The sequence below is a fragment of the Chanodichthys erythropterus genome, chromosome 19 (assembly GCF_024489055.1).
Source record: "Chanodichthys erythropterus isolate Z2021 chromosome 19, ASM2448905v1, whole genome shotgun sequence".
NCBI lineage: Eukaryota > Metazoa > Chordata > Actinopteri > Cypriniformes > Xenocyprididae > Chanodichthys > Chanodichthys erythropterus.
Genome location: NC_090239.1, coordinates 2,784,883 through 2,812,746, shown reverse-complemented (window position 1 = coordinate 2,812,746; position 27,864 = coordinate 2,784,883). Strand labels below are relative to the sequence as shown.

General features: G+C 35.8%; 1 protein-coding gene and 1 long non-coding RNA gene across 8 annotated transcripts in view; both read right to left on the bottom strand.

The window, feature by feature from the left end:
• pax2b (paired box 2b) overlaps positions 1-24,184 on the bottom strand; it is a 43,402-nt gene extending 19,218 nt beyond the window's left edge. For 2 of the 7 annotated variants that reach the window (XM_067368982.1, XM_067368985.1), the window contains exons 1-7: positions 24,142-24,184; positions 22,916-23,081; positions 21,211-21,408; positions 12,229-12,308; positions 10,322-10,472; positions 8,193-8,206; positions 5,275-5,301 (exon numbers count right to left, since the gene is read on the bottom strand). In XM_067368982.1, coding sequence (XP_067225083.1) covers positions 5,275-5,301; positions 8,193-8,206; positions 10,322-10,472; positions 12,229-12,308; positions 21,211-21,408; positions 22,916-23,081; positions 24,142-24,184 — 679 coding nt within the window. Of the gene's footprint in view, positions 1-5,274; positions 5,302-5,372; positions 5,425-8,192; positions 8,207-10,321; positions 10,473-12,228; positions 12,309-21,210; positions 21,409-22,915; positions 23,094-24,141 lie in introns of all 7 variants that reach the window. The other 5 variants (XM_067368983.1, XM_067368988.1, XM_067368984.1 and 2 more) reach the window with 4 other exon arrangements.
• LOC137007482 (uncharacterized) lies at positions 15,887-18,827 on the bottom strand. Its single transcript, XR_010892632.1, has 4 exons — positions 18,780-18,827; positions 17,646-17,674; positions 17,443-17,513; positions 15,887-16,174 (listed from the first exon to the last, which is right to left on the bottom strand). It is a non-coding gene; the product is annotated as an uncharacterized lncRNA (long non-coding RNA).
• Positions 24,185-27,864: the final 3,680 nt, after the last annotated feature.

Below are 27,864 nucleotides of genomic sequence, written 5' to 3'. Positions count from 1 at the left end.
AAAGAATGATATTCTTTAGCACAAAAACATATGTTATTTGACCACAGGTATGTTACAGAAGTGAGATTGGAATTGCTGACTGGTTTCGGGAGTTCAGAAGCAATTCTCTCAAAACTTTTTTTGTCATGCACTTTGATCTTGAAAACTTTGCAGACCTTTTATATTCACAAACAGCTATATTACTCACTACATGAAAGTTAAAACTCGAAAAATCACAATTGAGGGACTTTAAATTGTCTTTTTAGCGTTAGGTCTACATGAAGATCTCAATGACAGTAATTTGAAATCTGCCATCTTCGGTCATGGGAGTAAACAACATATGTTTGCATGTATCTTGCAAAAGTTACTAGGTTTACCCAGTTCAGATGGTCATAATCGCAGCTCGATATAACTTTTTACACAGACATGGCTAGACTAGTCTAAGAATGAATCTATGCTGTCAGAAATTATTAAATTAATTTAAAGCCAGGAATATTTTTGTAATATATACAAAAGTAAAGTTAAAATAGGAAAATATTTCTAAATCATAATCTGTTGGAAGGGAAATAGATAAATGTAAAAACTCAAGTATGACAGAATATGAATATGAGTTATTGATTTGTTCCAAATAATCAGATTTTATGGTTTGTGTCCGTCAAGTAATTCTACTGGGATTAAATACCTTTCATTAATTGTCTATTAATTTAACTACATGGTTATTCAATATATAAATAATTTTAAATTGATTTTTCAGCCCCCCAAAAACCCTACATGCGTATTAGCTGAATGTGTGTTTACATGCACACTGCATTGCACGCTCATCTCTCCTGTTTTCTCCAGGCGTGTGCAAGGCTGATTTGATTTCACCAAAACCTCTTTAGCCTGAACCTGACACACACTTGAAGAAAACCTCTGCTATTATAGTTCAATCTCTTTACCGGTTAAACAACACTCCACAAACACAGCAGCACTTTTTCTTGGTTTTCCTCTGACCTGATTACCCTTGTGCTGAGTAAAAGACTCTCTCACACCTTCCTCCCTCTCTTTCTCCTCTCCTTTTCACCCTGCCAAACCGCTTTAGAGCTCCTTTAAATATCTTCACATCCTGCCTTCTCTGGGAAGTCGTGTCTCCCTTACAAATCTGTCACTCTGCATTCGCAGCATATTATGTTCTCGGTGCGGCCCACAGGCACTGTGATGTATGACATGCTCTGCCTGTATTGATTGACCCAACTTGGAGAGAGAGTGGATGAGAGTTAGAAAGATGACCTGAGAAAAATAAGAACTCTTAGTTTTGACACATGGGATAAAATGTTTATAATAAATTATTATTTAATAATTAATTCCAACACATCCCAAAGCTGCTCTATTCACTCTAAAAAATGCTGGGTTAAAAATGGACAAACCCAGCGATTGGGTTGTTTAAACTATATAAATGAATGAATATCATTGAACATGTTTTTAAATGAAAATCCCGTTTTATAGCCTGTTTTGCTCAAGAATCAGTGAGAAGAGAGATGAAAGGAAAAATGCAGAGGGGATGAAAGCGAAAGAGAGAGGGACGGATGGATGGATGGAGTGATAGAGGCTCAGGCTGGAATGAAGTCTTGATGAGTATCCTGTCCCAGCTCATCGTGTCGGTAATACTCTTCTTGATCGCACATTTTTCACTGCCGCTGAATTCAATTGATCAATCATGTCTGTCTGATGGCACCATTTCAGCTGGTTATTACCACTGCGCTTGTCACGGTGACCTTTTCTTTCTGCACAGCGTGGGTTTTCACACACATACACTGGACACTTGCTCTGTGTGTGTATCCAAGTAGATTTTTCTGAAGCTTGCAAAACTTGACACTACAATGCTATAATTTTGTGGATGATTTTTGTGCTGTGGATGATTATTAACGTTAAGTTACTATGGGATTCTGAGTGTTTTTTAGTACATTGCTATGCTGTTGCTAGGGTGTTCTGAATAGTTGCTAGGGTTATTATGCTGTTTGTAGAGTGTTCATGGTAGTTTTAACATGATGATATGTTGGCTATTTAGTGGGCAATGCATTACTATACGATTGATTAGGTGATCTATGCGGTTGTTAGGGTGTTGCTATGCTGTTTCTAGGGTGTTCTGAATAGTTGCTAGGGCATTATGTCATTTCTAGGGTGTTCTGGGTGGTTGTTTAGCTGTTGCTATGTAATTACTACAGTATTTAATGGGCAATGCATTGCTATACGATTAATTAGGTGATCTTGATAGGGTGTAGCTATGCTGTTGCTAGGGTGTTCTGAATAGTTTCTAGGGTGTTATACTGTATGTAGAGTGTTCAGGGTAGTTTTATGTTATTGCTAGGGTATTTAGTGGGCACTGAATTGCTATACAATTGATTAGGTGATCTAGGTGGTTGTTAGGGTGTTGCTATGCTATTGCTAGAATAGTTTCTAGGGCGTTGTTATACTGTCTGTAGAGTGTTCAGGGTAGTTTTATGTTATTGCTAGGGTATTTAGTGGGCACTGAATTGCTATACAATTGATTCGGTGATCTAGGTGGTTGTTAGGGTGTTGCTATGCTATTGCTAGAATAGTTTCTAGGGCGTTGTTATACTGTCTGTAGAGTGTTCAGGGTAGTTTTATGTTATTGCTAGGGTATTTAGTGGGCACTGAATTGCTATACAATTGATTCGGTGATCTAGGTGGTTGTTAGGGTGTTGCTATGCTATTGCTAGAATAGTTTCTAGGGCGTTGTTATACTGTCTGTAGAGTGTTCAGGGTAGTTTTATGTTATTGCTAGGGTATTTAGTGGGCACTGAATTGCTATACAATTGATTCGGTGATCTAGGTGGTTGTTAGGGTGTTGCTATGCTATTGCTAGAATAGTTTCTAGGGCGTTGTTATACTGTCTGTAGAGTGTTCAGGGTAGTTTTATGTTATTGCTAGGGTATTTAGTGGGCACTGAATTGCTATACAATTGATTCGGTGATCTAGGTGGTTGTTAGGGTGTTGCTATGCTATTGCTAGAATAGTTTCTAGGGCGTTGATATTCTGTATGTAGAGTGTTCAGGGTAGTTTTATGTTATTGCTAGGGTATTTAGTGGGCACTGAATTGCTATACAATTGATTAGGTGATCTAGGTGGTTGTTAGGGTGTTGCTATGCTATTACTAGGGTGTTCTGAATAGTTACTAGGGCATCATGTTGTTTATAGGGTGTTCTGCTTGATTGTTTATCTGTTTCTATGTGATTACTAGGGTATTTAGTGGGCAATGCATTGCTATACAATTGATTAGGTGATCTTGGCGGTTGTTAGGGTGTTGCTATGCTGTTGCTAGGCTAGGGTTATCAGAATAGTTGCTAGGGCGTTGTGTTGTTTATAGGATGTTCTGTGTGGTTGTTTACCTGTAGCTATGTGATTGCTAGGGTATTTACTGGGCAATGTATTGCTATATGATTAAGTGATCTAGGCGGTTGTTGGGGTGTTGCTATGCTGTTCTAAATATAGTTTCTAGGGCGTTGTTATGATGCTTGTAGGCTGTTCTGGGTGGTTGTAAACATGTTACTATGTGATTGCTATGGTGTTTTGTGGTTAATGCATTGTAACATATATGATTGAGTAGGCAATCTAGATAGTTCTTAGGGCATTGCTATGCTGTTGCTAGGGTGTTCTTTGTGGTTGCTATGGTATTGAATTTTGTTTCTAGGCTGTTTGCAAAGACAGTTGCTAAGGTGTTCAAAAAACACAAGTGTTCACCTTCAGTTCTTTGAGCAATAGTAATAGTGATGCTTGACTTAGCCATGTGTTTTTCCCACTTCAGCCTGTTAAAGCTGCATGTTTCTGAGCAGGCGCTCTGTTTGGACAACTCCCATGGGGGTCCTTGAGGTGGAGTGGGTATTTGCTGTATCGGGCGCAGGGGCAAATGAAGTCATTAATTAGGTGCCATTAGGGAGCCTGGGCCACAAACCTGATCAATACAACTGCATTTGTCATTCACACCAGTGACAACAGCTTCCCACTCACTGGATGAGCAACACGCACATGTGCGCCCATTACTGCTCTGGCTTGATGTGACGTTTTGGCAGGAGCAATGAACGTAACGCTTCAACTGCTTAGAAAAAATCGACTACTGAATCCACACATGACTCTTACTGCGACCAGGACCTCTTTACATTACAGATAAATCCAATGAACTGAAAAAATAGACATATTTAGCAAAAACTTAACAAAAATAGTATAAAAGTAAAAGAGCGAGAAGAATCAGACCCAACAATTATTGGCTAGAAATCTTAGCTTCCAAAGCAGCTTTCAAATCTAATTGCAAATGAGATTTCATATGACTTTAGAAGAATCTTAATATAGCATGCAAGTCATATTGACTACTATTAAGATACTTGAGCGCAGTCCCTATTATTATGGCGATATATTGCGTTTTGTGTCTCAAAGAATAAAGACAAACACATTTGAAACAACATGCAATTGGTGAGTAAATGACAGAATTTTTGCATTTACTTCTGCTTTACTCTCAACTTTTGCTCTATTTGTTTCTGTCTATTAAGTTACCAAAGTAAAGTGCGCAGTTGAGTTTCTTTCTTCTGTCACACAATGATTCAGTGTTTTGTCCCACTCGTGCTTATGTAATGCCTTTCACCTGGAGCCTCTTGCACCGGCTTTGAGGCGCTGCTGCACAGTTGCGATGTGTGCTGCCCTGCTGCTGTGGTATTGATCTGCGACTGAGTGGAGCGGATTCCTTTTGACGTGAGTCAGTATTAAGACTGAGGTAACGAGGGAGCCCGCTCTATCAGAGCAGATAAGCAACTCCATAACACCGCAGGATTCACACCCACAGGCCCTGACCCCATGGGAAAGAGAGAGAGAAATACTGTGTCTGCACTAGAGATTTTCACGTTTCGCTTTAAGACCCAGATTCTACATGACTTTCAAGCGCAGAACTGACACAGATCCAAAACTGTTTAATGTATGAAAGCAAACTAGGGCTGGTGCCAATTTGCATACTTATACTATATTGAAGTGTGTACTTCCCATATTTTGAGACCGTATGCAGAGGTAAAGACACTTTCATGTATCGTTTGCATGTTAGCATCTAGAGAAATTTATTACATGCTTTCAGCCTCACTTTTAAATATGAAAAAAGCAAAGTTTTCCTCTTCCAGTGGATTATTGTTGGCCTAAAACGTTTGTACCACCAGAAAGGTTATATGATCCAGATCCTTTAGCATGCTGTTTTCAATGGGCATGTTAATTTTCAACTTGCATACTTATTTAGGATGGATGGTATGTGAATTTTACCTCTCCTGTTATAATGAAGAAAGTGTACTTACAATTTTTTTTTCTAATAACAGGACTGTTCTGGTTTCTTCACTTTGCATCAAACACATTTAGTGTACTATGATAGTGTATTACATTTACATTTATATGGATTTTGGAGGGTAAAATATCCTATGTAGAAAAATAAAACTAATATACACTTAGAAAAAAAAGAGAGCAAATTTTGAAAATAACATTAGAATAATGTTTTGGAAAATCAATAATTTACCATGATAACCATAGTTTTCATTCAAATAATGTCTTTTCACAGTTTATTCTTTTTTGTTGTTTATTTGTTAAAGGAGACCTATAATGCCCCTTTTATAAGATGTAATATAAGTCTCTAAATGTGTCTGAGGTTTCAGATCAAAATCCCCCACAGATCATGTATTATAGCTTGTCAAATTTGCCCCTATTTGGGTGTGAGCAAAAACACACAATTTTTGTGTGTGTCCCATTAAATGCAAATAAGCTGCTGCTCCCGCCCCCTTTCCAGAAGAGGGCGGAGCTTTAACAGCTCAACAACAACAAAGCTGGAGAATCTCACGCAGCCAAAATGAGGATTGTCAGTAACGGTGTTCAGCCTTACATTGTTCAAACCGGAGTCGACACTGATGGAGAGACTCAGGAAGAAGTTACAACTTTTAGACGTTTCTGAATGGTTAGTGGATAAATTGATGTAGTTACTGTGGAGTTGATTCAACTCATCCACTAGCATGTGCCGTCATGTTCATCTTTTGTGTTGAATTGATCCTCGTTTGTGAAGCAGTCCGGCGTAAAATGACGGCATGACAACAACACTCTACTACAACAACTCTTCCTCTTCTCTAAAGCAGCCCAACATGGCCCCGCCCCCTTTGCTGTGTGTTCTCGGGGGCGGGGTTTATGTACATTTTAGGGTTTGTGATGTCACTAACCTGGGAAGAAGCTCATTGTAGCTGTTTGTTGTAGTCCTTAAACAGCGATTTCTTAAAAAGAAAATATCTCCTTTGCATTGAACTTTGAGCGTCTTAACTTTGCAGATGTTGTTTATGATCAAACAGCAACATTACACACTAACTAAAGTTAAAACTGAAATCATAATCAAGGACCCCTTTAATATCTTATTTATAGGATTCTCTAGCCTCAAAACTACAGTATATGAAATCCGAGCCATCATGTTCATGACAATAATCATTGCAAAGTGGAATTTTACAACTAAAAATTAAACATGCATAAACACAAGACGGTCAGGTTAATGTTAAAACGTAAGCACAATTTAAGCATAAACTGCACAGCACCAGTGGTGTCTTGGGTTGGCCGGCGTAAAACTGCTCTCATCTTTTTAATGGTCTGCTCTTATGAGACAGCTGTAGAGGGGGGTGCTGGGATGTGTGGATGTTAGATGTTAATTTGTGCCGTAATAGCTTTTCTCGGCGGAATTGCAAATTCTCTTAAATGTCACTTGCAGCTTCGCAGCTCAGACAGCCAGAGTCCATGTGGATACTATTGCTGTCTCTCTCTCTCTCCCTCTCTCTCTCTGTATCATGCTACTTTTAATTTGCAGTAATACAGTAGCGCTGTCAGATTAATGGCTGGTGTGACACCTGTGTCCCCGCGGCCTGCTCTCTCAGCTCCGCCGTGTACATAACGCGTGTCACAGCGCATTATCTCTCTGCTCGGCTCGTAATGGGCCCTGCGTCTGAGGCCGCTGCTGACTCCAAACGTACTGTAAGAAGCTGTTTGCCTCTCTTGGCATGCGTGCCGCCACAACCGGGGCACAAAAAACACACTGCTTTTACCACTGAGATCTATTATGTTGCATCTGACAGCGCGCTGTTTAAAAAAGCACAGTGGTTTTCTAAGAAAATAGTTGTTTGTGTTTGTGTGGTGATTTAAGAAACTGTTCAAAGCACCCAGTGAAAATTGACTACTTTCTTAATGCACATTCATGCATGTGTTTTCCTGACAAGGAAAAAAAAAACATCACATTATCAAAGTAAAATGTATATTTAATGCATGCATATTTAATTCTGTGTTAATTGCTGTTCCTTTGTAATTTTATTTATGAAATTTATTAGCAGTTTCTGTTGCAAAGTAAATCCTAAGTATTTACATTGCATTTTACCTCCATAATGTGAAAACTAGGAAAAATACATCACATTATGGAAGTAAAATGCACTGTAAATGGCACTGTTTTTGAAAAAAAAAAAAAAGAAGTTTTAAATAAAATGATAAAAAGATCATTGAAGTATGTTTTACAAGAAAATGCTATTTGAGTTTTTCTACTTCAAAATGTCATGTTTAGTTCAATGTTACTTCCTATTTCTTTGTAATTATTTACTAAAAAATTACTCATTTGTTTAAAGCGTAGAAACAATTTGGTCAAAATTTGCTAGTAAATTTCACAAATAATCACAAACAAATAGCACATAAACATGAAATTTTGAAGTAGAAATACTGAAATAGTGTTTTTATATATATATATATATATATATATATATATATATATATATATATATATATATATGCTGTGTACATAAAAAAAAAATATATATATATATATATATATATATATATATATATATATATATATATATATATATATATATATATATATAATTTTTTTTTTTTTTAAATGTATGCCAATAATGTTTGTTTTGTGTACAACTAAAAAATCTCTTTTTTTCAGTGTATTATGGGATTTTATATTCTACATTTTGCTGCAGGGAAGACGTTGTTTTAAAAGCATTGTTATCAGGCAACTGTGTGTGTGTGTGTGTGTGTGTGTGTGTGTGTGTGTGTGTGTGTGTGTGTGTGTGTGTGTGTGTGTGTGTGTGTGTGTGTGTGTGTGTGTGTGTGTGTGTATGTGTGTGTGTGTGTGCATCACATGAACGTTTGTGAAGTTATACATAACATACACTGCCCTCCTCCTCTCCTCTTTATCTCTCCTCCACCTCTTCATCCCCAGCGCTTAAATCAAGAAAATGGCCACGCATCAAGAGGATCATTTGGACCAGAGAACAGCCCCCAAAACAGTCAATCATCTTAAAGACACGCACACACAGACACAAGATCTGAAGTCTGCCATCATTTCCTCCTCTGCTGATGTCACCCCTGCGCCCTTGCAGCGTCTGACAGCAAGAAAACCAATGAACCCCAATGCAACACAAATGACTGCAAGGGTACCGCGCTCTAATCACAAGAAGGACTCGTTCTGTGTGCGGTGGATCACGTGGGCACTGAATGCGAAACACACCGCATCAGTTACATTTGGCACACCACCTGCACGCTGCTGTCATTGCTTAGTTTTTTAGTTAATCACCTATTACCATAGTAAAATCTCTCTATACCCACAGGAAAATGATCTCATGATAACCACAAGAATGCACACTGCATGCAAAACCAGCACTAGAGAAGATTGTGAGCTGTGTCTTCAAAGTCAGCAGACAGGGAAATATGTAAGTGCATTTATCTCATTCACTTTTTATAGGAGAGAGACCCCATTGCATGATGGTCTCAGTCTCACATGCCATTCCAAATGAAAACAACATTTGTGGGCATATTGTGCACAAGCTGTAAACTGATTGCACTGGTTCACACAACTTCTGTAAGTTAAGACACAAAGATCTTTAGCAGTTAATCTGTGTTTTTGCAGGTAATGCATTGCCAGAATGAAAAACTACTCACTGGATTTGCCAGGCAGCATAAATAATAATAATAATAATAATAATAATAATAATAATAATAAATTGATAAATTAATTAAATTAAACTAAAATAATAATAAATAAATACATAAATAAATTAAATTAAATAAAAAAAATTAAAAATAAAATGAAAAGTAAAATAAAGTAAATATATATGTACTAAATGTATATGATATAGAATAATATTTTGTATATTCATTAATAATAATTCTAAAATATTATTGAAAACGTTTTATATATACACTACTGTTCAAAAGTTTGGGATCAGAAAGATTTTTTAAAAATGTTTTAAAAAGAAGTCTCTTCTGCTCACCAAGGCTGCATTTATTTGATCAAAAATACAGTAGAAACAGTAATATTTTGAGATAGTATTACAATTATTATTATTATTATTATTATTATTACAGAATAACTGGTTTCCATTGCAATTTATTATAAACTGTAATTTATTCCTGTGATCAAAGCTGAATTTTCAGCATCATTACTCCAGTCTTCAGTGTCACATGATCCTTCAGAAATCATTCTAATATGATGATTTGCTGCTGAAGAAACATTTATGATTATTATCAATGTTGGAAACTGCTTCATGTGTTTGTGGAACTGGTGGTACATTTTATTTTCAGGATTCTTTGATGAATAGAAAGTTTGAAAAAACAGCATTTATTTGAAATGGAAAGCTTTTTTGTAACATTATAAATGTCTTTAGTGTCACTTTTAATCAGTTGAATGTGTTCTTACTGAATAAAAAAGGTATTATTATTATTAATAATAATAAAAAACTAACTTTTGAACAGTAGCATATTTGAAAATCTATTCTATAAAATAATATTTATACTTTTGTATGGACAGAAATCCTTCCCCATAAAAGGAAAAGCAGTCTGATTGTAGATGTGTGATTGTTGGTCAGAAAAAGCTGCAAAGTGAAGTAAGCAGTACAGAGAGAGAGAGAGAGGTCCTTGAGCTAAATGTCCTCTTAAGACTGTCGTTCTTGTTTGACTGAGTTTGTTAGTTGGCTACATCATCTTGACATGTAATTACTGAAGCTCTCTTAATCACTGCAGTGCAGATTAATAACGGGGGGGCTCCTGTGGGGGTCACATGACCACATCAAAACCCTCTCAGCCTCCCTCACAATCACACACATGATAAATACTGCGCCCAATCATTATACATTCAAGGACAATCTTAGTAAATTCAACACGAAAATAAATATTAATAATTATGAATGTATACATTTAATGATAATAATTATAATAATTATTGATCATTAAAGTTGGAATTATATTGTTTGCAGCCCTTGTGGCCTATATTTTGGCCACAAATATTTTGCATATCCTTCACAAAAAAAAAAAAGGAGAAACCGCAGACTTACCAGCATCTCTTTTCCTCTTTTCTCCATTGGAGCGAGGGATTCCCAGAATGCCGTTGATGGAGTAGGAGCCCACGGGGTCGTTGGAAGAACTGGAGACAGGAGGAGATGCTGTACTGGGGACTATAAAGAGAGAGCGAGAGAAAGACGATCAAATCTCTTCCCATGAGTATAACATCACATCAGAGTCTGATTACAGGACAGAAAGGTTTATTGCATCTTATATCGCTTGCATTTGGTCTGTTTTCCAAGATACACTGGGTTCAGAAGTTTGTGACCACTAGTGAAGTTTCATTACAGATGACACTAAAAACATAATTTAAATGTAAAAATGAACATGAAGCCTCTTTTGCACGAATAGCAGCAGCACTGGAGCTACATGAACAAAACCTGATGATCATGATCTCCAGCATCTCAAGCTTCAATGGATGCAAGAAAATTTGACCGTCTATCACACGATTGATTTACGTGCATTTGATTTGTCACTTACAATAGCGAAGAAGAATTGTAAATATTTCTTCGTTAAGTCTGGATGTGTGTTTAGGTCTTGCTGGGTTGCAACAATGAGCAATTTTGAGGTAAAATTCTCACTGGATTTGCAAGGCATTGAATCTTAAAGAAAATAATGTAGATAGCAAAATAGTATGTATTTCAGTTTGTTTTTAAATGAAATAAATATGGAAAATGCTATATTTATATAGATGTATACTGTTCAAAAGTTTGTGGTCGGTAAGATTTTTAAGTTTTCATGTTTTTGAAAAGTTTCTTCTGCTCACCAAGGCTGCATGTATTTTAACAAAAGTTATAGTGTAAACTTTTGAGAAAAAATTACAATTTAAAATAGCTGTTTTCTATGTGAATATATAGTAAAGTGTAATTTATTCCTGTGATCAAAGCTCCAGTCTTCAGTGTCACATGATCCTTCAGAAATCATTCTAATGTGATGATTTGCTGCTCAAGAAACATTTATGATTATTATCAGTTAAAACAGTTGTGCTGCTTTATATTTTATATATATATATATATATATATATATATATATATATATATATATATATATATATATATAAATAATGTAGTAATAATTATATGTATATTAATATTATTATTTATTATGAATATATTATTTTGTATTTATATAAAATTGAATATATAATATTTATATTTCATTATATATTTATATAAATAATTATGTTTTATATTTATTTATTTATATTTAATTTATATAATATTTATTTTATTTCATTAATATTTTATATTATCAATAAAAGGAACAGTATAAATGTATTTAATGTCATTCCTTGTCATTCGCAGGTTTAAAGTAGTTTTTGGACTTAACTGTTGCCTCTCCTGTTCTGTCATCATTGCTTTGTACAAATGTTTTTGCTTCTTATGTAACTTTATTACTTTGAGTCTGATGAACTTAAACCATTTAAGGCAATCGGTTTCCTCAAACCATTTAAGTAGGTATATAGTTGTATAATACAAATCTAAGTAGGTTTATACTTAGATTTGTTACCCAAATTCAAACTGGAATAAACTGTAAATTTTTAATTTGAGTTAATGATTGACTAAACCAACATTAAAATATAATATACATGTGTGTTTACAGTACTCACACGTATTGGTTTTAAAACTTAAATGGTTTGAGTTACCGTAACTTGACGGTTTTATAGATTCAGATATGATTTATAAAGAGTAAAAGATTAGTGTGTGTACTTCTTTCAAGTATATCACTAAGAAATAGTAAACAGGGAATGGGATTTTGTTTTTTATTTTCCCCCGGAGCAGAACGGTTTGGCCCTTGATTTGATTTGGAGGGTTGACCTTGTCCAGAAAGGTCCAAAAATGGCCCCTGGAGTTAATGATGTGATCTTACCTATAGTGTGTCCTGGGGTGGAAAGAGATGTCCCATCTGGCGAGGGGTGAAACGGTTGCTGAACCTTCGTCCGAATGATCCTGCACAGTAAATACAGTGCGTTCACTCACATGAAACTCCAGAGCCAATGTCTCAGTCTGTCTGTCTCTCTCTGATAATCTCAGATTTACTTTATATATCTCCGAGCAGGGGGGATCTGACAGAACGGATAACCGCAGACGTCCAGATCCCGTTTACCCGAGCGAGAAGCAGCAGACTCGCTGTACCTTTAAGGTGAGATATAGCGAAAAGCTCTCTGAGCTCTTTTGCCTTGAGTGATCTTGCAAACAAAGCATGAAATCACAACAATTCACCTCGATAATCGTCCTCACGGCGCTCTCGGTGTGCGTTTCGGTCCTGAGGAGAGCCTCAGGCTCGGTTCTAGTGTGGATGAGGTTCTATTGATCTAGACTCTAGGATAAAAAGTTCGGAATTAGCCACATGGGTGCCCGGATGCAAATGGAAAGCTATAAATTATATGTGACAGGAAAGCAATAGTTGCTCAGTGCGGTGTACAAGCTTACGCCAGCATTTGATTCTGTTAATCTGAACGGCACTTTGGGAAAAGGGCCCGCTGTCGTGCTCATTTGTAAACTTTAGATCTATTCATCACCAGTGGTGCTGCTTCTGTTTCAGCAAACAAATGCAACATACATGCAAAAACCATGGCATAGTTTTCATTTCATGCCCCATGAAGATTATTGATTGTAAAAATATTTAGAATATACACTGTGACCGCGGATACTATTCAAAGAGCATATGTATTTCCATTTAAATGAGCGTGCTGCTAATATTGATATCTGCTGAAATAAACACCAGCTTTAGGGATGTGTCCTCGGGGCTTTGAAAGGAAAGAACAATGACAACATATCGATATTATATTTCATTTCTCTCTTTAAAACCATTGTTTGACCCCTCTCGCATGGCCTGGGGAGAATAAATCTGCAGACTTTATCCAGAATCTATGTTTCTGTTATTGAATAAGTCATTTGGGAGAGCGAATTAATGTCTGGGTTGTGTCTGAAAATCCTCTTAAGAAATATTAAAAATGCTTTACATGTGAATCAATAGTATTGAGTGCTGTCGAGGTGGTTTTTATAAGTCTGGCGGTTTCAGTGCTGTCACTTGTTGGCTGTGGAGACACTTTAGTACAACAGGAACTCTGTAACACTTAATAATGTATGTTAAAGAAAAGTGCTTGAGGTCTGAACATCCTCTCACTGTCAACAGGCCGGGCTCAGTTTGCACACAACTTTGCGACAAGCAACATTTCGCTTTAATGAATAAAAGGTTGCGGGTGAAACTGACTCTCCTCTTGTATTTCATCAAACTGACTTCAGAAATGATTCCCAAATTATTATATGTTCTATCAACAGACTGAGTTTGGTTTCAGCCTTATTCAAGGATCCAGACAGGGCTTCATTCATGAGTATATCAACATATAAAAACAGACATAAAGATGGAATAAATTGTGCTTCATCAAAGTCTTTTACCCACATTCATATTTTAATTTTCCTCATAAACAAAGACCTGTTTCCTGTTTCAAAATATCCAGACTGAATTCAATTAGACTTTAGAGACGTTTAAGGGCTTCGGTAATTACATTAACGTACATTTTGCATTTATCTCACAACACTGTAAAAAATTTGGAGTAGGATTTACTTGAAAAAAGCTTGGACATTTTTTTCACTCAGAAAAGGCTAGTAAATTTACAAAAAATTGCCAAGTAAAAGCCTAAACATAATTATTAGTAGCTTTAATTAGACAATTTTAAGTTAAGTTTACTTGGGAAATCCCAGTAAATTTTATTGACTCTTTGTTTGTAAATTTTACTTAAGTAATGCTTATAAATATATTAGGATTTATTGCATTTCTTTTACTTAAGAGTCCTAGTTATCTTTCTTAGTTATCCCGAGTAACCTTTACTTCAAATATTATTTAAACATTACTTAATATAATTTGTGATGTATTACTACTGATGTTTTCAGTAAAAACAACACTAACAGACATTTTCCTTGAGTACTTTTATTTGAATTAAACTCTTCAAAAAACAGATTAAACAAAGGCAATGATAAAACAAATGGACAAAAATGAATGGACACATTCATTAAGATTAACTGCTGTCGGCCAAAAACATGGCCAAAGTGGTTCAGCATCTTTATCCTATCACAGATGTTTCAATGTGTTTAACAGAGCTCAACAATTTAACGTGAGATGCTTAACTGTGATCTTACATACGACACTTACTTATTCATTACACTGCATTACAATGTTTCTTTGAAACAGTACAGTATAGTACAAACTTAATTTAAAATAACAAACCTTTTTAGAGACTTGCTGAACAAATGAGCAAATACAAAAAGTGTAAGTGTCAAACAAAATGGCCAACTAGCAGACTTTTTGCAGATACTTTTGATGAAATCCAAGAGTTTCTGAACCACACATTGGCAGCAATGTCATTGCACCTTTCGACATCCAGAAAGGTAATTGAAAACATTGTTAAAATAGTCAATGTGACTGCAGTGGTTCAACCGCTATGTTATGAAGCTACGAGAGTACTTTTTGTGTGCAAAAACAAAACAAAAATAATGACTTTATTGAACAATCTGAACCGTTGTCATACATAGTGAACTCAGTGCAGGCTTCCTTGTTTATGTCCGAACAGCAACTCAGTATTGGCCGAAGCTGAACACATGAGCAGAATGACGCAGGAAATGGCCACTAATGAACAGGCACTTGGACGTAAACGAGTCGTTATTTTTGTTTTGTTTTTGTGCACAAAAATTATTTTCATCACTTCATAACATAAGGGTTGAACCACAGTGGTCACGTTGACTATTTTAAAAATATTTAACTACCTTTTTTGGACATCAAATGATGCAATGACATTTCTGCCAATGTGTGGATCAGATACCCTCAGATTTCATCAAAAAATATCTTAATTTGTGTTCCAAAGATAAACGAAGGTCTTGCGGGTGTGGAACGACATGAGGGAGAGTAATTAATGAGAGAAATTTAATTTTGGGGTGAGCTAACCCTTTAAAGCATCCAGCCCAAGAAAGATTTTTGAAATACTTCAAATGTGTTTCTCAGATTTGGGGGTTAGTTTAAAGGGTAAGTTCACCCAAATATGAAATTTCTCTCATTAAGTACTCACCCTCATGTCATTCCACACCCATACGACCTTCGTTCATCTTCCGAGGGTTTCTGAAGCACACATAGGCAGCAATGTCATTGCACCTTTTGAGGTCTGGAAAAATAGTAAAAACATCATTAAAATAGTCAACATGATTACAGTGGTTCAACCTTCATGTTATGAAGTAACAAGAATACTTTTTGTACACAAAAACAAAACAAAAATAAAGACTTAAATCAACAATTTGAACCAGTCATAGGTAGAGACAATGCAGGCTTCCATGTTTACATCCATATGCCGACTAAGTAATGGCCGAAGCTGAACACGTGAGCGGCACAACACATGGGTTTGATGCTGACGCAGGAGGCGGCTAATAAAATAAGCCGGCATCCAGACGTAAACATGTAATCCTGCACTGAGTTCACTAGGAATGAAATGGTTCAAATTGTTGAATGAATATGTTTTGTTTTTGTGCACAAAAAGTATACCTCTCTCTTCAAAATATTACGGTTGAACCACTGTAGTCACAATCACTATTTTAACTATGTATTTACTATTTATCCAGACCTCAAAAGGGCCAATGACATTGCTGCCAATGTGTGGTTCAGAAAGCTCTCAGATTTAATCAGAGTAAAACAACACCTTAGTTCCCTCAATGACGATAACGATGTCAGCTGTGTTGGCATCTTCCTCTCCTGCAGTGCTGCCCAGTTCAATGATCTTCGTTACATGACTGGTGAAGCAATCTTTAATCATGTCTCTGCTGACATCCTGTCAAATACACAAATAAATGCAAAGTGGTTATAATACTGTACAGTAAGTTGAATGTTCTCTTTAATTTTATGTGATAAGTGCCACACACAGAGATTTGGTCTCGACATCATTAAAGGTGATAGAGAGGATTTTTTCGTCGACTGAGAATCCAAAGACTGTTAGTGAGTTTTTTAAATGAGCGCATGCATAAGAACAAAGGAACGCCTCCCAAAACTCGTAAACACTCGTATTGGAACACGAGTGTTTACCACCGGCATTCGCTGTGTCGTGTTAGTGGATTCATTATGTCGGACTCACTGCAGGTAACTCATAATCTGCAGTTGTTACTCCTGTCTCCTGACAAAAACATTGCATGCGGCGCCTGTGGAGTGTGGAAAGTTACTGGAGCGCGCAGCCGCGCTCGTCTCTCACAAGGAACGTCATGGCAGTGATTGACAAGCCAGAGGGCCAATTGGCTGATGTTTTTAAGGCCCTACCTCGTGCACAGATGATGTATATTAATATTATTACTTTCAGTGCACCTAATAAATAGTCTTTATCAGTTAGTAAAGACAGTCTCAAGTAATATTGCAAAAATGTATAAAACAAAACATCCTCTTTAGCACCTTTAAATCTGTAATTACATGAAGAAAGAGGGAAAAGGGACTATGACAGACTAAATCCAGAAGAGCTGTATCTGCAAGTCGATTAGAAAATACCTGCAAAGCTACAGTACTGTAAAAGGTTTTAGGCACTTGTGTAAAAATTCTGTAAAGTGAGGATGCCTTTAAAATGCTTTCATAAATTGATTTTCATTTACCTTCTATTGATTAAATCAATATTTGGTTTGATCACCCTTTGCACTTAAATCAGTTTTTGGCCTTGTACACTTGATATTGTTTTTCAGATAGCTTTGCATGTTTTTTTTTTTTTTTTACATTTTGCAGACATTGCCACAGTTTTTCTTAATTTACGCATTTATTCTCAGCTTCATTTCTTTCTTCATGTTATAATAGACAGACTCAATGATGGTGAGACCAGATCTTCTGTGGAGCACCAACTGTTGTCAGACTCCCTGTGCATACAAAAATCTCACTGGATTATTAAAAATAATGGCAAAATGAATGTTTAGGAATGTAAACTGATATTTTATGCCAAACTAAAGCACAAAGATATAAAAAGTAAAAAAAAAATTTGGGGGATGAAAATACTAATGTGCCCTAGACTTCTGCAGTACTGTACATATGCTAAGTCAAAACAAAATTTGAATTAATCTATTAATGTACCTGGTAGGCTTCAATGAGCTCCTCAGATGATTCTCCCAGCGAATAACAGCATCTCGCTTATCTTCAACTTGCTGTTAAAAATAAAAGTAAATTGCAGTGAACATTAACAGCCATCTACATACAACTATATACATGTCCTGGCAGAGTGAATACTGCAAGCTTAATCAGTGTTGCATAGGCTGTAAGAAGTATTGCCAACTTACCTTGCATGAGCTTGAACGGTGAGTGCAATCTGTGGAACATATGTTAGAAATGTTAATGTCAGAAATAGATTTCTTTTAATAAAATTTGAATAAATATACTTGATTTGAAATTTGAACAGTTAATTTATTTTGGAAAAACTGCATTCAAGTAAGTAGCCTATCAACAATACATTTTCAATCATCTGGTAGAGTCAAAGGAATAGTTCACCCAAAAATGAAAATTATGTCATAATTTACTCACCCTCAAGATGTTCCAAACCTGTATGAATTTCTTTATTCTGAACACATAAGAAGATATTTTGAAAATTTTTGATAACCAAACAATTGATGGACCCCATTGACTTCTGTAGTATTTATTTATTTTTTTTCATATGGAAGTCAATGGGGTCCATCAACTGTTTGGTTAACGTTACCCATATTCTTCAAAATATCTTTTGTGTTCAACAGAAGAAAGACATGTATGCAGGTTTGGCACAACTTGAGGGTGAAGAAATTTTATTTTTGGGTGAACTATCCCTTTAAGGCTGTCTGAACACATACACTAGAAAATGTATCACTATTGTATAGCTTCAATAGGGAGTATAATCTCTGTTTTACTTGATTGATATGCATCAAATGCTTATCTATTTTATAAATAAGACAAAGCAGTGTAGTTGATGTGGATTAATGGGGTATTAGTGTTTTTCTCAGTCGCGTTTAAAGTTAATGGCCACCCATCTCAGGGCTCGGGTATCATTCCGGGTTCGTAAATTTGACTTCCGATGCTGTACATGTCCAGTTTCTAATTAGAAAACTTGTATTTATAATTCAGATAGCACATGAGGGCACAATTATTTATTCACACAGATGAATAAACAGACGCCCTTCTATTGGCATTTGTCGCGACGCATCGCGCTCGCTCTCGTCCGGCAAAGTTTATTTTAAACTTCACTGTAAAATACAAGTCAGTTGTTTTCGACACATATGCCGTTTGCTAATAACGGATGTTTGTGCTAATCGGTTCTTTAGCAAACTCAACTCTGTCGACTATAACAGTTAATGCGTTAACTCTTTAACCACCCGAACTGCAGACAGCCTAATTGCTCTATACTTCTCTGGAAACATAACTAAATAAACAAATATTTCATAACTTACCGTGTAAAAATCAAATCGTCCTTCCAGGAAATTTTCCGTTGCTTTCCTCTTCCTCTGCGCGCCACTTCGGGGACCAAGAGCGCATGCGCATAGATTGCCTTGCTTCGTGGAGTACTAAGTTTTACTTGCGTTTGTCATTTTTTTGCATTAGTTCATTTTACGACAAGATACTAAGTAAATATTACTTGGGGAGTTCCATTTACATTTACTTATGTATTTAGGCACAATAAAATAAAACGAAACCTCAAGTAGTTTATTGAATTAAACATGACATTCTGAAGTAAAAAGACAAAATAGGATTTGTTTGTAAAATATACTTAAATTATGCTATCTTTATTTACAAGTTCAAAAAATCATTTTTTACAGTGAAGTTCATGTCAAAAGACATTCAAACGGCCCTTTTTAGGTGACCATGAGGCATGAAATGAATTTTTTCTAGCCTTCTCTTCTGTTGTGTGAGGCGCTCTATTCTTCGCCATCGACTCATTAAAATGTAATGCAGAGTCTGGTTTTATGGAAGAGTGAATCTTAACCAAAGTTCAGCGCCTCACTGCTTCTTTTTACCGTTTTGATTTTCCACACAAGTCTAACATACCACCCCAAAACACCAATTTAAGGATGTAAATAGGATCATATTGGATTGTGGATTATGCATACTGTAGATTTCCTATATTGTAATTTATAGGTGTGCATTATCGATATCATTCCAGTTGGAGGGCAAAAAAATGTTAAAAAATAAGGTCCCACTTTATATTAGGTGGCCTTAACTACTATGTACTTACACTTACATGAAACTTTTGATACAATGCAGTTATTGTTTACATACATTGTACTTTATATATATATATATATATATATATATATATATATATAAACCTGCATGTAATTACGTCTGTAATCAATTTCTGTAATTACATTTATAATTACACCGTTGACCCATCCCTTACACCTACCCATACCACCAATCCTGTCCCCCATCCCACCTCAGTAGAAAATACACCACACACAATGTGAACACAATAAGTACATTGCACCATTTTTTTAAGTAGTTAAGGCCACCTAATATAAAGTGGGACCAAAAATAAAACCGTCTTATATAATAACATTTTCACTCACAGCATTAAAACGTATTCATTAAGGATTTATTTTCTAGATTAATAATTATGTAAACACAAATAAGCATGAGAATACATCCTTTATCCCATTAGTCTATTGGAAAGGGATGAAAATATGAAAAGCCTCGTTACTTCTTCTTTGGAAAATAGAAGGAGCCGTTTAATAACGGCATGAACTCTAATCGAGCAGCTCTGTGTCTCTTTTACCAGGTCTGATCAGCGTTCATTGATCGGTTTTCACTCGGTCAGATGAGATTTTAGAGCTTCAGTCTGTCATTGTTGCGGTATTGTGGAGTAGGGGGTTGAATTACACACATAAGACCACCGGCAAACCACAGAACAAACCTCTATACTGACACAACAGACAGACTAATATCAACCAAAATACCTGATAACTACTAGAATGTATTATTTCAAAATTACTCTAAACAGCGCTGGGTTGTTTCAACCCGTGTTTCGGTGAAATATGGACAAACCCAACCGTTGGTTTAAAATTTTAAACCCAACGGTTGTTTTTGTCCATATTTACCCAACGGTTGTTTTAAAATTTAAATTAAAAATTTAAACCCAACGGTTGTTTTTGTCCATATTTACCCAACGGTTGTTTTAAAATTTAAATGAAATATTCAAACCCAACGGTTGTTTTTGTCCATATTTACCCAACCGTTGGTTCTAAAATTTAAATGAAAAATTTAAACCCAACGGTTGGGTTGGTCCATATTTGACCCAAACATGGTTTGAAACAACCTAGCATTTTTATAGTGTTGAAAAGCAGCAAGCAAATAGTTAAACGCTGTGTAAATACTTTTCTTTCTTTCTTTTTTTTTTTTTTACCTCAATGAATGGCGATCAGACTGCGTATAAAAAAGGAAAAGCTGCTCGATTAAAGTTTATACGGTTGTTTTATTCTTATTTGCCCCAATTGAGGAGTGTTAAATGTTACTTAAATTAGTTCGTTTTCAATTTAAATATAGTTTCAAATGTATGGGGTTTCTTTTTAATTTAAAGGTTTAAATCCACGATTACGTGTTGAGCTAAACAGACGCTCGCTACGTTGCTTTCACCTGGTAACCATAGCAACCATATGCAGCTCTTGCACTTTCGGTAGGATCAGTATCGGGACAGAACACAAGCCTATTGTCAAATAATTGTAGGCATATTGCAGATTTACACAACAAAAGAATATCACATAAATGTTTTGTTTTGTTAAAAAATGTCTAAGGCAGTTTGACGCATGATTTTAGAGACGCCAAATACAAGTCACTGAATAATTGACACACTGGTTATTGTTAAATGACGGCCTCGGTTCTTCTGACCTGTTTATGGAGGAGACGCTGGGGACGGTGTCATTATCACAGATCCCCTCCGCCAGCAGCCTGTCCCGGATCTCCCAGGCGAACATGGTGGGATTCTGTCTTTTATAGTCCGCTATTTTATCCACCACCTTCGGCGTGGCGACTTTGGGTTTGGACCCTCCGATGACTCCAGGCTTTATGCTGCCAGTCTCGTAATATCTGCAGAAACAAGTGTAAATCTGACTTTCATAACCTGACCAAACCTAATGACAATAAACAACAGATGCGTGCTAACAAAGCCATGAAAATGTTTTATCTAAGCTACTTAACACGGCCCATAGCAGTACTAGTAGGAAATTATCATATGATTAGAATACTAATTTAAAATTTTGCGCAGCAGGACATTAAGCAGCCCATCTGTTTTAGTTACTTATTAATCTCAGATAAAAAATAAGCTTGAAACGAATTTTACGTATTTTTGTCTGACATGTTTTTTTTTTTTTTTTTAATATACTTAATAAAATGAACAAGCGATGACTGAAAAAACTCATTAGCATTTGTACTTATGGTTCTGACCTTGTTGAAATACCCTGAACTATAACAAATTAATTTTAATAATTAATTTGATCCTTTTAAAGCATTCAAATCAATGGTCAAATATTTGGTCTTTTTTAACGCCCAGTTCTGACAGACTAAAAGCAAATTAATTGTTTTTTTTTTTTCTATATGAAAAACAAAGGGCATTTAAAATATTTTGGGATTTTTAGTCTGAGATGAAAACAGTTTTTGTGGACATAATAATAATGATCACAGATCTCATAATGCTGAGTTTCAAAGCTCATTAGGCGACTCTTTAGTAATCAAGGAAAAAATGCACATTTCTATGATTCTCAATTCTGTGCTGTTAAAAAGGCAAATGTTTTAATTTGATGACAGTGTATTGGGTGCGTCAATCTAATGCAGCATTTTGCTAATTCTTTATACAATTATTATTATGCATCCAGTGTTTTATGAGCTCAGATTAATTGATGAATAGGCTACACTCTAAAAAAATGCTGGGTTAAAAACAACCCAAGTTGGATTGAAAATGAACAAACCCAGCGGTTGGGTTAAATGTTTGCCCAATGTGGTGGGTAGTTTTATTTCACCCAACTATTTTGTTTAACCCAACTATTACTATATGACTGGCTTAAAATGAACCCAAAATAGGTTGGAAATTAAAAGTCAGACACATAATTACTAGAGGCAACAATAATCATCAAAATGTGCACATTTAGCCTATCAATAAGCAATTTAATAATTGTTTGTTTCATCATTATTTATTAAACTTATTAATACATGATAATTTATTAAACATATTAATAAATATCAATTTCCGACATACTTTAGGTTCATTTTAAGCGAACAATACAGTAGTTTTTAAACAATAGTTGAGTTAAATAAAACTACCCAGCAGGTTGGGCAAACATTTAACCCAACCGCTGGGTTTGTCCATTTTCAAACCAGGTTGGGTTGTTTTTAACCCAGCATTTTTACACTTTAAATGCTGAGTGTACACTTTAAAATTGGATTGTAAATTAGTGACGGTTAAAAAGATTAAAAATGTGGAAAAACCAGATGTGGGCACTCGGTCACAGCACAAAACATATACACGGCCTCAACTGATGCGTTGTTCTTAAATGGTAGGCTAAATATCACGTTGTCGTCTTTCGTATGAGGGTCTCACCTGCCCAAGATCTTGCTGACGCAGCCGTGACTGACCCTCAGCTGTCTCGAGATGTCACAGGGTCTGACCCCTTGATGCGCGAGCTCCACGATTCTCTGGCGCACGACGTCAGGTAAAGGCCTTCCGTTCACGAACACCCCGCCCAGCTGGTTCACTCCCCCGTGCCCTATACCGGAGACAACAGCAACAAGCACCCAAAACATAACATTACATACAGGCCGTCGGTGACGTCCGGCAGAAGTCATGTCACATTCATCTAATTAACAGACGACGCGTTCAGTGTGGTGACACACGAGTTATCAGCCATCAGAAAGGTTCATTACAATCAAACGCAGTTTGTGATAATGAATTCCTGTCTGTACTCACATTAAATTACTGAATAAATAGACGGTGCAATCATTAAAATAATTAGTCTGCATTATTTTCACAGCGAAAACATACACAAAGGTATTATATTTAAATGCTAATGTTTAAAACATTAATAGGCCTATATGTATGTGTATATATTTATTATATATAAAAAAAGTAATGTTATTTTACTGTCCATAAATCCACACTGGCAGTAATATAATCATTATCAGAAGCTTTTTAAGCGTTTATCAAATAAAATAAATGTTTATTTTCATTTATTTTTTTATTTTTTTTCTAGTGATGTACATTAATCTATTCTGGTTGGATGTTCTTGTTGAAATAATACTGTTGTTTGTTAGTCGTAGGTGAGCGATTAAATTACACGAGCATTTATTGTTTTCATTCCCTACATATGAATTATTAAACAGTTGTGTTTGATCAAATTACATAGTTAATCCCGATTGGTTGTTTAAAAAAACATTCCATTTTAATTCAATTAAAAGTCCATAGATTGATGCAGAAACATTAAGCATGTACAGTTTTTTGTTTTTAATATATTTTCTACTGTAAAGCGAAATAGTTCTTTCTTATCCCAATATGCTTACAATATTTTGGCATTATCTTGCATTAATTTTTTGAATAAGAATCACAGATAGTGATATGCACATCGCATATTTTAATTTTCTCATCTCAGCCGCATTTATTTTGATTATTAGCCTACCCGAGTATTGTTTCTGTTTTATACTATTTTATTTATAGTATAAATGCATTATAAGAAGAGTGTAATTTTGGTCTTTTTTCCCGGGAGCCTAATAATTTCCTATTCCAGTGACGATCTTAACATTATTCTCCAGATAAACTCCAGTGTAACTCACGGTGCATGGCGGAGAAGGGGTCTGCCTTACAGTGAATATCCATCGGATAACCGAGAAAAGACAGATAATCAACTGAAGTCGCCGTCTCGTCTTTCTTACACTCAGAACAACTGAAAGAAACGAAGATGTAACGTGAATCCAGCCGAGGAGCGGGGAACTTCGGAAAGTTGCAAATGGACGCAGGATTTGTCAGGTGTCAGACATGACCGTATATTCGAGGTCAGCAGGAAATGTTTAAATGTTTTCAGCATGCATGCTTTCCCCAGAACTCATTTCCCAGCGTTCGTCCCATCCATCCGCGTGTTAGTATCTCTTATATCCCGGTGGTCTCGGTTAGCAGGTGCTGGGCTGCTGTGTTTCGGTTCTGCGCATGGATGACAGACAGCAGAACCATCGGAGACTGCGGGTTTCCTGCGCCCACCTTTCCCTCAATATCAACGCGATGCGTTTGCATGCGCACACGGCCCGGGACTGAAGGACTTGGGTCGGTTGTGTTGGTTTGTAAAAGCTCCAGCCCCCTCCTTCACGCGGACCCCCTTTCGCCACTACGGGTGAGTGTATCAGACAAAGGCAGTAGATTCCAGCACTTTGTGATTCGCTCAGATGAAGCTCCATCCGCCTGTCACTCCAAAAAGGGGAGGGAGAAACATTCACCTGCGAGTGAATGAGAGTTTAGTGGAAATTGAGAGCAAATCATTTGCTTTTCTTTGTGATAATAGTTTGAAGAAGTCATGTTATCAATGAATTAGCCTGCATCAGTTGTGTAACGAGGTTGGTACAGTGACAGCACACAGGTAATTACATGCGTAATATGAGCATTTGTATTAACATGGTCACCTTAAACATCTCATATTAACACTCAGAATAAAAGCTCACAGCTGTGGCCTTCGAAATATAATGCCAAATAAGCATCTTGCTGGAAAAGCACAGCGCTAATGTCATTAATGGGGAGGTCGATGGTGTGATTATGGTTTGATTTAAACACCATCTTGTTTTGATTTGCTGCGCTCGTCTCTGCGGTGATGAGCAGCTCGGGATCGGGTCACAGAGACACAGACTGACTATAGGTGGCGCTCTATCGTCTCCAAACCCTCCTGAGACTAGGTTTGGTTACATTATACATATATATGATGCAAAGTTACACAAATATATATATATATATATATTATATATACGGTGAATTTAGGTTGATTGGGACACTTCCCCAGTGGAAATTTAGTATTTAGTTACAGACTTTGTATTTTAGAATTATATAGAGGATTTAAGTTAATCAAACACTGTAAGTATGAAATACGACATGTATGAGGTACAAAAAGCTAGTGTTATAGTAAAAATGAATTAACCCATTATGCTGGGTTAAATTACCCAATTTGTCGGGTAAAATGAACCCAACATGTGTTCTGTCCTATTTACCCGGCCATTGGGATAAAAAACATTTAACCCAGTGTTTTTTAGAGTGTGGTTTTTCAGTTTTAGGTGCAATGATTTATTTATTTTTTTCCTCATGTAAATATTATTATAATGTTATTGCTGCAATTACATGTCCTTTAAGAAATGCAAATGTTATTATATCAATATTATAATATCTTTTTGGCCACAGAAAAACTCAGAAATTACCTTTTCGAGATGCACCTGTCTAGATTAGCCGAAAAAAAATGGACAAAAAGTAAACTTTTTCCACCTTTTTTGTAAGTATTTTACGTGTTTAGTGTTCGATGTTCCTGCAATTCACAGGATTCACATCGCTTTATTTGTAATTTACAAAAATACAAAATAAAAATACAAAAATAATAAAATAAAAATTTAAAAATAAATAATAATTTGTGAGTGCTAATGTTATAAACTAACTGTATTGCGGAATGTTTTTGTTATTTGATGGGTGTCATTTTAAATAAATAAAAATAATTGAAAATTAAATAATTTAAAATATATATATTCAAATAAAAATGTAATTTCAGCTGAAATGGATCGGAAAATATAATTTAATTTAAAATATTAATGCACACCAAAATGACCTCATACAATATTTAACAATATGACAGTTTTTTTTTTTTTTTTTTTTATGTATATGTTTACTATATATAAACAAAGACTGAAATACTTCCTCGCCTCTGTAAAGACTGGCGGAAGCGGCGGTAAAGTGGAAGTGTTTTGGACAGATCTCTGAGGGACGCAGGGGGCAGGTCGGCTAGTCTGCCTCCTAGTTAGGTTAGAGGATGATTTTTCTTTCTCCTGGTGTTTTTGGAGGAGCTTCTGGTACAATATGTAGCACTGCGGGCTCTAATTTCACCCTCCGTTGCACACCTTCCCCAAAGCTAGGGCTTTTTCTCTGTGAGACCCCCTCCCAGCCTTTCCCCCCTGCCCTCGTGCTCTCTGCGCTTTTTTGTAGACTTCTAAAATTAAGTGTTAGTGTTTTTGTCACCCTTGGAGAAATTTCACACTGAATTTGAGCAGACACTGTAAATCATAGCAGGCGTTGTGTATTTGAGTCCGTCAGGGGTTTACAGACATGATGATTTTTTTTACAGATTAATGCCACTTATTTATATATGCAACAGTCACATTTTAACATACATTTATGCTTTTATGCATCTAAATAAAAACTCTTAATAATCCCACCTGAGGATGTGCAGCTATATATATATATATATATATATATATATATATATATATATATATATATATATATATATATATATATATATATATATATATATATATATATAATTAGAAGTCTACAAGCGATGCGAAGTCAAATGTAGAATCTTAAAAAAAAAAAAAAAAAAAAAAGATATTGGTTCTTGATTTGATTAGGGCCTCGCGAGCTGACAGTGAGTAATCCATCTTCTCTCCGGCGCTGTTCTGAGTCTGTGAGCTCCAGCCGAACCACACACACACGCGTCCCGAAGATGAATCTCTCCGCTCCGGTTCTCCTCTGTTCTCCCGCGCCGTTCTGCTGAGCATTGAGGAAGCTCGTTTCGCCAGAGGTGAAGATATTTCCTCCTTCTCTCAGCCTCCCGTTCTCATGGTAACGTCACTGATCGATCAGAGCGCGAGCACTTCATTGCCGAGTCTGACTCCAAACGACATGTGTGCAACTCTATAGATTTATAAGCGTGTCATCTTCTGTTTTTGATGGCGAAGAGTTGATACTCGTCCATTTTGTTTTGTCGTTTTAAGTTCATAACGCTTAATATTGCCATCAATCTAAAAAATACTGGGTTAAAAATCCAGTGATTGGGCTGTTTTAACCCAGCGGTTGGGTTAAATTTGACCCAACCTGCTGGGTTGTTTTATTTAACCCAACTGTTTTATTTAAAAATGACTATTGCTCGCTTAAAATGAACCCAAAACATGTGGAAATTAACATTTATTAATATTTAATAAGTGAACATTTATTTAATTGCTTGTTAATAAATGTTTATCTTTTGATTATTATTGTTGCCTCTTGTAATTATGTGTCATTTTTAATTTCCAACCTATTTTGGGTTCATTTTAATCCAGCCATATAGTCATTTGAGTTAAAACTGTCCAGAACATTTTGGGTTAAAACAACCCAATCGCTGGGTTGCCCATTTTCAACCCAACTTGGGTTGTTTTTAACCTAGAATTTTTAGAAAGTAGCATACAAATACAACCATATGGTCTACTAAAATAATTATTAATAAAATATTATTTATTGTATTTAAAATATTTTATTCCCTTTGTAATTTATAGTAACAA